Here is a 10,637-nt window from a genome sequence, read left to right as displayed (position 1 = left end):
CCGTGCCCTGTTCCCTGCTCCTGGCTGCAGGGCCCAGGCAGGATCCCCACCCACCAGGAGGGGACACAGGCGGCTCTCTCTGCCCCAGCTCTTCCCAGGCAGCGTCTGCCTTTGTCCCAGGGCTGGAAAATCATCTGTTGTCCCACTCCAAGGAGCTTTGCAGGCATTTGAGGAGCCTTCAGGGAGGGCCAAGCTCCTGTTCCTCCCAAAGGAATGGAGAAGGAGTTGATGCTGGTGTGGGAGCATGGGAAAGGCAAGGCATTAAGGGGATGAGAGAGCTTGGGTGGTGCAATTCAGAGAACTCCCAGAGAAAAATACATGCCTGGGGAGCTGGAATTTAACCCTCTAGCAGGGGAGCTAAAACTGGGGCTCAGCCCTGCTGCCAGTATGTGGCCAGGAGCTGTGTCCAGTGCCAGGACAATGACATGAGCTGAGGGGGGCAGTGAGAACAGCTCAAACCCCTGGATCCCCACCCAGTCTCGGTGTTCCCCTCCCATGGGATCAGCCCCTGGTGCCATCCTTTCCCCCAGAGACAAAGCCAAGGATGCTTGAGCAGATGTAAATTTATTTCACAGCCAGGACCCATGCAGGGCCCAGAGGGGACTCAGAGCTGCAGTTCTCATGCAGGTTCAGCCTGAATTTTACTTTTCAGCCTCTTCTTTCTGTTCCTCTCCTTCCTCCTCCTCTTCCCGTTGGTGGTGGGGACCGGGGAGGGAGTGGCTGGCACTGGCTCCCTGCCCACTCCCTCCCGTGCCGGGGCATCGCTGAGGATGGTGTTGGATGGCAGCAGGGCCCAGGGATCAGCAGGGCCAGCAGCTGCAGGATGGCTCCGTGCCCCGTTTTCAGAAGAGCCTTTCTTTTTCAGACCTTTCCCCTTTTTTTTCTTATCTTTCTTTCTCCTCCTCTCTTTCTTGACTGCCTTGGTGTGATGATCCACTGGGAGGGCTCCTCTCTCTGTGCTGTCCCACAGGGGGCTCAGGGGGACTCCCCTGGGCCTGGCTGCCCTGTCGATGAGCTCCCCCCCAAATTCATACAGCACCGGCTCTCGGGGCACCGCCACGGCCACCGTGTTGTACGTCTTGCACCTGCCAAAATCGAGGAGGCACCAGAGGGTGGGACAAGCTCGGGCAGGGGACAGTCCCCAGGGCAGGGGGGCACTCACCAGACATAGAGATAGGGCTCCACACACTCCTCCCTGTAGGTGAACTCGAAGCAGGGCGCTTGGATGACGTTGAAGAAGGCCTGGCCCACCACCCGCGAGGCCGTGTCGTTCACCCGCCGCAGGCACTCCTTCAACCTGCCGGGCACAGGGGGGCTCAGGGGGGCTCAGGGGGCTGCCAACCCCCGGGGGGATGCCAGGGTGCCCCCGTTGGGGACTGACCGGTGGTCGCAGTCGCAGTGGCTGATGGTGTGCCAGCGCAGGTTGCGGTAGCCGTAGCGGGCGGTGAAGGGGTGGATGACGTGCTGGCAGTGGTCGTGGTCCCGGCAGCAGCGGTCCGTGTCCCGGTGCTCCCCTGCAGGGAAAGGGGGCTACAGGCAGGGCTGGGGGGCTCATAAACAGGGCTAGGGTGGAGCTAGGCTAGGACCAGGATCAGGATTAGGTTGGATTCACACCAGCATGGAATCATAGTGGGATGGGTTGGGGCTCAGCTGGATCAGCACTCGCGTGGGGACAAGGCTGGCTCTGGGATGGGGACTGGGCTGTGCCAGTACCCCACTGAGGGTGAGACTGGGACTAGAATGGAGTCCTGGAGCAGGGCCACGAGAGGGTTTAGGCTGGGATCAGGATAGGACTGGAATGGCAGCAGGATGGAGCACAGAGTAGGTTGGGACAGAGGGTGGATCAAGAGTGGACCAGCACCAGAAAGAATTGTGACAGAGGTGAACTGGGATTGGACTGGTGCTTGGGTGGGGACTGAACTGGGACAGACAGGAATTGAATTAGCATGGGAACAGGGGCTGGAGTAGACCAGTACTGGGATGGACTGGATTAGGATTGGTGGGGACTGACCCAGCACTGGGCTGGGTGGGTTGGAGCGGCACTGGGATGGGGATGGGATGGGATGGGATGGGATGGGATGGGATGGGATGGGATGGGATGGGATGGGATGGGATGGGATGGGATGGGATGGGATGGGATGGGATGGGATGAAAGGATTTGAGGAACGGAATTGGAAGGGATGGAAGGCAGTGGGATGGGATGGGAAGATCCATGTAGCAGCATCCCTGCCGCCCTTACCCAGCTGCTCGTAGCTGTCCGCGTTGCTGCCCGCACCGCACCACAGCGTCCCGGGGTAGGTGAGCCCGCGGCGGGCGCGGGCCCGTCCCGGCGGGGCCGCTCCGGGGACAGGTGGCAGCAGGAGGAAGAGGAGGAGGAGGAGGCAGCAGAGCAGCCCCGGGGCGCACATGGCACCGCGCCGCTCGCCGCCGTGGGGCCGCCTTATAGAGTGGCGCAGCCCGCCCACGCGGGGCGGCCCGGCACGGCTTGGCACGGCCCGGCACGGCTTGGCACGGCCCGGCACCGTGCCCAGGGTCCCGCAGAGCCGGGCTGGGTGCTGCAGCCGCTCCCGCAGCCGCGGCACGCCCCGCGCCGCCAGCCCGCGGGGAAGGGGTCACCCCTCCCGGTGGGACCGGCCCCGTTGCTGTGGCAGCCGGTGGGGTGATGTGCCGGGACCGGTAACGAGCCGGCCCCAAACCCCCGCCCCGTGACGCACCGGCCCCCGCACAGCCCCCGGCCCCGGAGCGGCCCCCGACGGGAGAAGGATGCTCCCTGCATCCCTGCGTCCCACCCTATGGAGGATGCTCTGTGCAGCCCCGGATCCCAGCCCACAGACACTCCCTGCATCTCCGTGTCCCTCCCTGTGGGTGCTCCCCACATCTGCATGTCCCACCCCACGAGTGGGTGCTGCACCCTCATGTCCCATCCCACGGGCGCTCCCTGTGGTGCTGCATGCCATGCCATGCCATGCCATGCCATGCCATGCCATGCCATGCCATGCCATGCCATGCCATGCCATCCCATGCCATGCCATGCCATGCCATGCCATCCCATGCCATCCCATCCCATCCCATCCCATCCCGCAGATGTGCCAGTCACAGGACAGCCCGGAGCCCGGTGCCCAGCCGGGCTGGCAGCCCACACTGGCATTCCCAGAGCGCTGCCAGGGCTGTCCCTCCTGGCCAGCTCCTGCCCTGGGAGCCCGTTGGCACTCAGGACACAGCCCTGGCTCACTGGGACGCTGTGGCAGCCAACTCTCAGCAGGGCAGGACAGTGCCTGGACACCCCAACAGGGACGTGCGTGGCCTCAAAAAATCCCTGCTCTGCCCACTTTGGGACCACCCAAAGCTGCAGGACATCCCTCTGAGCATCACCCTGACCCTCACATCACAGGGTGCCACGCTGCTGTGCCACCCGCACTGGCACAGGCTGGGGACACCCATGTGGAGTGCCAACACCTCAGCCCCTTTTCTTCCCTGCACAGCACTGCCTGGCTGGGACAGCAGAGCCGGTGGGGGACATCAGTGGCCCATGGAAGGGTTCCTGCCTGGCGCTGTTCCAGTGCCCAGCTGGCCGAGGGCGCTGGCCCAGCGCCGCAGGGGCTGCCCCCGCTCAGCTGTCGCTGTCTGTGACGCTCCTGTGACGGTCCTGCTCAGCTCAGCCCTGCCACCAGCACCCAGGTACGGAGCCAGAACGGGAACCCTGGGCCCTGGGGTGCCACGTGTGGGTGTGGGTGGGGGGCACCAGGCCGTGGGGAGCCCTGTGGAGAACGGAGGTGGGGAAATCTCACCCCCCCTCCCTTCATGCTCAGTGCTTGCAGCGCCTGCAGTGCCCACGCATGGACCTGTGCCACGTCCCTGCCACCCGGGAGAAGGGCTGGTACCTGGCACTGATGGCCCCCAACGTCAAAGGTCCCAACTATGCCTGGCTGGACCCCTCCCGGCTCTACTGCCACCCGCAAGTACCCAGTGCTACACCCGCGGGGTGCCAGGGAGGGCTGCATCCCCACGGGGCCGCTGGGGCACCCAGCTGTGGGTGCCCATGGTGGGCTGCGGGCACCCAGCCCCTCCACTCTCCCCTCAGGGCTTGCAGGACTGCGTGGCCGACCTGCTGCAGCCCTTCCAGGGAGATGCCATCGACATGGTGGCCGGTATTGACGCCATGGGCTTCATCCTGGGTGAGCAGGGCGCGGCTCGCGGGCGAGCGTAGGGTCCCTGTCCCTTGTCCCAGGGGTCTGACGGTGCTGTGCCACCTCCAGGCGCTGCAGCCGCTGCTGCCCTGCGGAAAGGCTTCCTGGCCATCCGCAAAGCCGGGCACCTGTGTGTGCAGACAGCAGCACAGCCCTACAGCGACTACTCGGGCCGTGAGAAGGTGATGGAGGTCCGCACCGACGCCATCTCGCCCGGTGAGCCAGTGTCGGAATCTGAGGGTATTGATGATTCCCAGACTGTAGAAAGTCTCTGTCTTTCTGCCCCGTTGCCAAAGCAGAAGCCATAATTGGTCTGTGCTGGTTTCAAGGTTGTTTATTCTGTTTATCTCTAACATGTTCTGCTGCCCTGCCGCAGCTCTGTCCTGCAGGGCAGCGTGTGGGGCTCTGCCCTCAGTGGGATGTTACAAACATTAAATACCAGAAACTACCTGTGCTGGATTTACAATAACGTGCCAATATCTGTCACCTACGTTGGACAGTGTGTCCCCAGCCTAAACCAACAGAAAAATGCCAACACCACAGTGAAACATGGAGGGCATGAAGAAGGAGAAAAAGGACAAGACACACCCAATTTCCTCCATCTTGTCCCCTCTGAACCCCTAATCTAGAAATCTAAAATTTTACTTTTGCACCCGTGTCACACTTAATTATTACTCTTATCAAACACTCAAAGCTTGTAATTCATCCTGTAAGATTGAAAACTCCTCTCCATGGACAGAGATCACAGCCAGTGTCTCTGGGGGCTCTGTCCAGGGGGGTTCCTGACCCCTGTCAGGGTCCCAGACCCGCCAGGGCAGCCAGAGGGAAGCCCTGGATTCCCACAAGCCAGCGGGGTGCTCCCCTTCTGGGGGGTGCAGAGCGGGCACGGGGCGCTCATCCACAGCCTCTGCCCCCTCCAGGTCTGCGCATCCTCCTCGTGGACCAGTGGGTTGAAACTGGGGGTACCATGAGAGCGGCCATCGAGCTGGTGGAGCGGCTGGGGGGGGTCGTGGCAGGTAGGAGAGGGCACCCCAGGGTGCACCCATGGGTGTACCGTTCCCATGGGCTGTGGTGGCCAGCGCTGAGCCCCCCTGTGTGTCCCCACAGGTGTCGCTGCCATCTGCGTGGAGAACAGCGAGGGAGGGAAGTGGATCCAGGAGCGCTACAAGTGCTCCCACTGTGTCCCCCCCCGCCTGCAGCCCCGCTTCGACCAGCACCGCTTCGGCTGGGACTGATGTGGCAGTGTCACCTCGTGTGTCCCCTGCAGCCCCCCGAGGGACACAGGGCTGCTGGCTCTGCAGGACAGGGATGCTCCTCGGTGGAAAAGGAACTCATCCATCCATCCTCCTGCTTCCCTACGAGCCTGGGGGCTGCACCCAGGGACAGGAAAACCCACAGCCAGTCCCAGCCCCCCACACCTTTCTTACAAAGCATAAAAAAGATTTTATTAAGACAAAAGGGAGCCTGAGGACATCTCCCCCTGCAAGCAGTACCTGGGTTTGCATAGCTACAGGAGCCACACTCCTGCCTGCCCCAGCCAGGGGTGCCCAGGCAGGCGATGGGCTGGGGGGGCTGGGGGTGGCAGGGACATCTCCTTGGGGCCGGCTGGGGTGGCCCCTCTTTGGTCCAGGGCTGTGAGCACAGAGGGGGCCGGGGCTGTCCCCTCACTGGCAGCACTTGGGTTTCCTGCGGGGCGTTGACAGGTACAGGTCGCTCTCCTTGCTGCTGATCCCTGAGGCACAGAGGAAGGAGGGTTGGTGGCTGGGTGGGTGTGGGGACCAGGGGGACACCCAGGCAGGGCTGGCCAGGGCTACTCACGCACGGTGTCGCCGATCCTGCGGGCGCTGCTGCCGCGCTCCAGCTCGGCCAGAACGCTGTTCTCAAAGGTCAGCGCCGCCACTCGGAAGAAGAAATCCCGCACGTTCTCCCCTGCCCCACGGGAAGAGACCCCCTGAGTGCCCCCCGAGCTGGCTGATGCCCGGCTCTGCAGCCCCCCCAGGCAGCTGGGACTCACCAGTGAGAGAGGAGACAGCCCAGTACTCTGCCTGCATCTCCTGGGCCACCTTGAGAGCATCCTTCTCCATCAGGCTGTACTTTGCTGGGGTCTGCCAACCGAGCCGGGCACGGGTGGGTGACAGGAACAGCCAGGGCACAGTTTGCCCACAGGGATGGGGACATACTCACGCTCAGATCCTTCTTGGAGCCCACCAAGAAGAGGATCACGTTGGATGGGTCATTCTCCTTCAGGGCATCATCCAGCCACTGCCTGTGGGAGCCACTGTCACCAGCTGCTGGCCAAGCACTGCCCTCGTGCCCACACACCACAGCAGCCCCACAACCCCTCTCTGTCCAGCCCTAAATGTCTCATGCTCATCCCTGGCCCCACTGCTGGGCCATGTGTCACCTACCGTGTGTGCTCCAGGGACTCCACGTCGTTGATATCGAAGACAATCACGATGGCTGGGAAGGAAGGAGGGGTAAGATGGGGACAGGGACAGTGGGGTGCAGCTGGGCTGCAGTGGGGAGCTCACCCTGTGCTCCACGGTAGTAGGTGGAGGCAATGCACTTGAAACGCTCCTGGCCAGCCGTGTCCCACCTGGGGGGATGTGGGAGGTGAGGAGGGGGTTGCAGGGGTGTGTGGGGAAGGGGCTGGCACCTACTCACAGCTGCAGGCTGAAGGGCACCCCCAGCACCTCAAACCGCTCCATCTCGAAATCCACCCCGATGGTCGCCTTGTAGTTCTTATCAAAAATGTCCTTGCAAAACCTGGGGGGGAGGAGGCGGGTATCAGCATCCCCTGACCCCCTCACCCCAACCCCTCAGGGGCTCAGTGTCCAGAGTCTGGCCGGAGCTGGGCTCAGCCCAAGGTGCTGCCGCCCTTTGGGGGCAGAGGGATCACTTCCCCCCTTCACCATCCCCCTCCAAGCCTCTCCGGGGGTCCCGTTACCTGTTGATCAGGCAGGTCTTCCCCACCGAGAGGTCGCCCACCACGATGATCTTGGAGATCTTGAACCTGCAGCGAGGGGGGACAGGGTGGGGGGGCAGAGGGGCTCTTAGGGTGGGCACCCATCATCACCCCACATCCCCCGGCGTCCTCATCCCCGCCCTGCCACGGCTCCCCGCGATCCCCCGTGTCCCCCCCGCGCCGCATTCCAGCGCCGTGACGCAGGGCTCGGCACCGGGCAGCTCCGCCACCCACGCTGCGACCACGCCGGGACCCCCACCCGCGGCACCGCGGGACCCTCGGCACCCCCCGATCAGCAGCGACCCCAAAACACGCGGGACCCACCCCACGGTGCCCGTGCGATGCTCCTGGCAGGCGCTGGCCACCGTGGGGTGGAAGGCGGGGCGGGTGTGCAGGGCGGCCTCCTCCCGAAAACACTGTGGAAGGGACAAAGAGGGACACCGGGGTGACCACGGGGCTCGGTCGGGTCGCCCCCCACGGGCTGGCGTGTCCCCCTGCTCACCGTGGGCAGGTCGGTGATGACCCGGTCCCGGCGGACCGGAGCCAGTATGTTCATGGTCCGTGGGTGGCTGGGGGAGCAGGGATGGGATGAGGGTCACCGCGGGGTCTGGGGACAGAGAGAGCAAGGAGTGGCGATGTCCCCGTGGCACGGTTGTCCCCGTGTCCCCAGATGAGGATGTCCCCTTATCCCAGCACTCTCCACTTTCCCAGAACACGGCTGTCGCTGTGTCCTGATTCCCCACGCCACCAAGGCTGGCTGTCCCCACATCCCTGCCACCTCCAGCCCCCTGATTGTGGCTGTCCTCACACCCTGTGGCACAGCTGTCCCCGTGTCCCACCACCCTCACATTCCTACACACCACTATCCCCATGATCCATCCATCCATCCCCGTGTCCCAGCTGTCCCCACGGCCATCCCAGGGTATCACTGTCCCTTGTCCCCAAATCTCACCCACCCCCACCTCCGTGTCCCGCCCGTCCCGTGTCCCCCGTGCACAGACCCCGCCGTCCCCTCGCCTCATCCCAGTCCAAGATCAAACTCTCCCTGCCTCATCCCTGTCCCCACGACCAGGGAATGAACCGGGATGTCCCCGTTACCGCCAACCTCCCAGCTCCGGTAGCGGTGCTCGGTTCTTCACGCCCAGTCCCGGAGTAACCGGCGTTCTGGCCCCTCCCACGCCCCCGTTCGGGGGCGTGGGAGGGGCCAGAACGCCGGTTACTCCGGGCCTGGGCCATTGCGCTGCTACCACCGCGACGGGACCCCGGTAATCCCCCGCCACCCCGGGGTTCACCCCGGTCCCGCACCGCCACGACGGCAGGAAGGGACAGCAGCGTGCCAGACTACAACTCCCATGACGCCTCGCGGCGCACGGGACACCGCTGTGCGCGTGCGCGCGGGATGCCTTTAATAAGTACTACCACTACCGGCATGCTTCGGGAGGTGTCGCGAGAGTTGGGGTTGGCGGGGTGATGGAGGGATTCCGTCTTGCTCCCGCGAGATTTGGGGGATATAAGCCCGTGCAGCGCGGGGTGGGAGACCCCTTTCGGCTTCCGCCTGGCCAAGATGGCGCCCAAGGCGAAGAAGGAGGGTGAGGGCGCGGGGCTCTGGTTCTGTGTTGGGGCCGCGGGGCGGCGTGTGGGACCCCGCGGGGTGCTGGTGGATGTGTGCGGGGGGTTGAGCTAAGTGAAACGGGGAGTAGTGCGGAGTTCCGGCGCTGTTTTAGGCGCGGGCACGTGTGGGTGGCGGGATAGGCCTGCCGGCTTGTCTGAGGGAGGTGGGGGGTGTTCCCGCCTCGATGCTGGGAGTCGTGTGTGGGGAGGGAATAATTGACTTTACCCGCATGGAAGCGGGAGACTTTAAGCTCAGTTGGGCGTTTTGGGGCTTCTCTCGTTTGCGTGAGGGGGCGCTGGGTGAGGTCCTGCTCATTGACCGGGGGAAGCCGCAGATCCTTGTGGTGCTGACTGAGCTCTCCTCACAGCTGTGCCTCCGAAGACAGAGGCTAAGGCAAAGGCGCTGAAGGCCAAGAAGGCCGTCCTGAAGGGGGTGCACAGCCACAAGAAGAAGAAGATCCGCACATCGCCCACTTTCCGCAGGCCCAAGACGCTGCGGCTGCGGAGACAGCCCAAATACCCCCGGAAGAGCGCCCCACGGAGAAACAAGTGCGTGGGGGGTGTGGGGCTCTGCCCGGTTTGGGGGGTGGGAGCAGCCCTGGTGGTTTGGGGTGCAGGTGATGATTTTAAAGCGACCAAAGCCTGAGAGTTTGTGATTGTGACCTTAGGTGACTGATGCGCCCCAAAGGAAGCCCCTAAAAATTCAGAGGAGCAGCTGCCAGCCCTCTGTTAATCATAGGACCTCTCTTGCAGGCTGGACCATTATGCCATTATCAAGTTCCCGCTGACCACAGAATCAGCGATGAAGAAGATCGAGGATAACAACACGCTGGTGTTCATCGTGGATGTCAAGGCAAACAAGCACCAGATCAAACAGGCTGTCAAGAAGCTGTATGATATCGATGTGGCCAAGGTTAACACGTTGATCAGGTGAGAAGGGGCAGGAGAACAGGTCCCTGGTGGGTGTGAGGTGCTTCAATTTAGCAGGAAATGGGAACACGTGTGTGAGATTCAGCAGATGTGGGATAAAGCTCTATAGCTAAGTGCAGCTTTTGACTGAGCACATCTTGGTGGAAGTGGGAAATGTTGGCAGGCCAGAGGATTGGTTTCCTCAGGGAGCTCTTTGCCTCTTCAAGGAGCACTTCTGACACCCGGGGAGTCCTGTGCAAATGATGTAAACTTTTGATTCCACTGAGTAGTGTGATGCTTCCAAAGGAACCACTGATGCACATGGGAGTTGCAGGAATGTGGAGCAGGGGGAAGGAGTTACCTCTGTCCTGATGCCTCCTGTTCCTCTCTAGGCCTGATGGAGAGAAGAAGGCTTATGTCCGACTGGCTCCGGATTATGATGCACTGGATGTGGCCAACAAGGTGAGATGTCTTTAAAACATGGGAGCTTTTTTTGCACTTTGTCTCATGTCTCCTCCATTGGTTGGTCTTGCTGAGTTTCTTCATGAGGGACTTGTGCTTCAAGCGTGGTGGCACTTCTGTGGCCTTGTAGGAGCCAGGCTCAGTCAGTTCAGTCTCAAGGTGATTGAGGTAGGCTGGAGGCAGAGGTGGTACAGAGAGGAGTAGGGAAATGTACAGCACAAGGATCACTGTGGAAATAAATGTCCCAAGTGGGTGTGTAAAGCTCTTGGGCTGGTCTGGGAGGAGGAAGCCTTGGAGGACAGAAATCCTGGAGAGATGCAGCCATGGCAGTGATGTCTGTGGTGGAGGCTCTGCCTTTCTGCCACCATAACATCTGTTTTAACATCCTTTGCTTCTTTCCAGATTGGAATCATCTAAACTGCATCTGCCGAGGACTGTACAGACTAATAAACTTTGTGACACCACTGAGGGCTCTTGTGTTTTGTGACAGCAGAGCCCGTGTG

At 62.4% G+C, this 10,637-nt stretch overlaps 4 protein-coding genes and 2 non-coding genes across 7 annotated transcripts; 4 read left to right on the top strand and 2 right to left on the bottom strand.

Moving 5' to 3' along the window:
- Positions 1-545: 545 nt before the first annotated feature.
- On the bottom strand, positions 546-2,620 carry PROCA1 (protein interacting with cyclin A1). The gene is made up of 4 exons (XM_030288027.4): positions 2,240-2,620; positions 1,382-1,514; positions 1,163-1,297; positions 546-1,085 (listed from the first exon to the last, which is right to left on the bottom strand). The coding sequence occupies exons 1-4, from the start codon at positions 2,406-2,408 to the stop codon at positions 620-622; spliced, it is 903 nt and encodes a 300-aa protein (XP_030143887.4). The 5' UTR covers positions 2,409-2,620; the 3' UTR covers positions 546-619.
- An 851-nt stretch (positions 2,621-3,471) lies between these two features.
- LOC115497712 (adenine phosphoribosyltransferase-like) lies at positions 3,472-5,645 on the top strand. The gene is made up of 6 exons (XM_032751740.3): positions 3,472-3,678; positions 3,810-3,959; positions 4,082-4,175; positions 4,257-4,403; positions 5,108-5,203; positions 5,295-5,645. The coding sequence occupies exons 2-6, from the start codon at positions 3,837-3,839 to the stop codon at positions 5,420-5,422; spliced, it is 588 nt and encodes a 195-aa protein (XP_032607631.3). The 5' UTR covers positions 3,472-3,678; positions 3,810-3,836; the 3' UTR covers positions 5,423-5,645.
- Positions 5,607-8,346, bottom strand: RAB34 (RAB34, member RAS oncogene family). 2 transcript variants are annotated; one of them, XM_032751739.3, is made up of 11 exons: positions 8,258-8,346; positions 7,655-7,759; positions 7,477-7,568; positions 7,135-7,200; positions 6,852-6,953; positions 6,719-6,783; positions 6,596-6,647; positions 6,372-6,453; positions 6,202-6,292; positions 6,006-6,116; positions 5,607-5,919 (listed from the first exon to the last, which is right to left on the bottom strand). In XM_032751739.3, the coding sequence occupies exons 2-11, from the start codon at positions 7,706-7,708 to the stop codon at positions 5,852-5,854; spliced, it is 783 nt and encodes a 260-aa protein (XP_032607630.1). In that variant the 5' UTR covers positions 7,709-7,759; positions 8,258-8,346; the 3' UTR covers positions 5,607-5,851. The 2 variants fall into 2 exon arrangements, with proteins under 2 accessions (XP_032607630.1, XP_072793355.1); XM_072937254.1 differs by having other exon boundaries at positions 6,010-6,116; positions 8,251-8,336.
- Positions 8,347-8,691: 345 nt separating this feature from the next.
- On the top strand, positions 8,692-10,598 carry RPL23A (ribosomal protein L23a). The gene is given in 5 exon segments (NM_001245711.2): positions 8,692-8,741; positions 9,132-9,312; positions 9,517-9,693; positions 10,065-10,134; positions 10,537-10,598. Coding segments are annotated over 5 exon segments (468 nt in total). The 5' UTR covers positions 8,692-8,716; the 3' UTR covers positions 10,552-10,598.
- On the top strand, positions 9,374-9,445 carry LOC115497847 (small nucleolar RNA Z17). The gene has a single exon (XR_003963423.4). It is a non-coding gene; the product is annotated as a small nucleolar RNA Z17 (small nucleolar RNA).
- On the top strand, positions 9,927-9,993 carry LOC115497846 (small nucleolar RNA SNORD42). Its single transcript, XR_003963422.3, has one exon. It is a non-coding gene; the product is annotated as a small nucleolar RNA SNORD42 (small nucleolar RNA).
- Positions 10,599-10,637: the final 39 nt, after the last annotated feature.

Source organism: Taeniopygia guttata, chromosome 19 (assembly GCF_048771995.1).
Source record: "Taeniopygia guttata chromosome 19, bTaeGut7.mat, whole genome shotgun sequence".
Lineage (NCBI taxonomy): Eukaryota > Metazoa > Chordata > Aves > Passeriformes > Estrildidae > Taeniopygia > Taeniopygia guttata.
The sequence above is the reverse complement of the archived record's forward strand: the minus strand, read 5'-3'. Positions and strand labels throughout refer to the sequence as shown.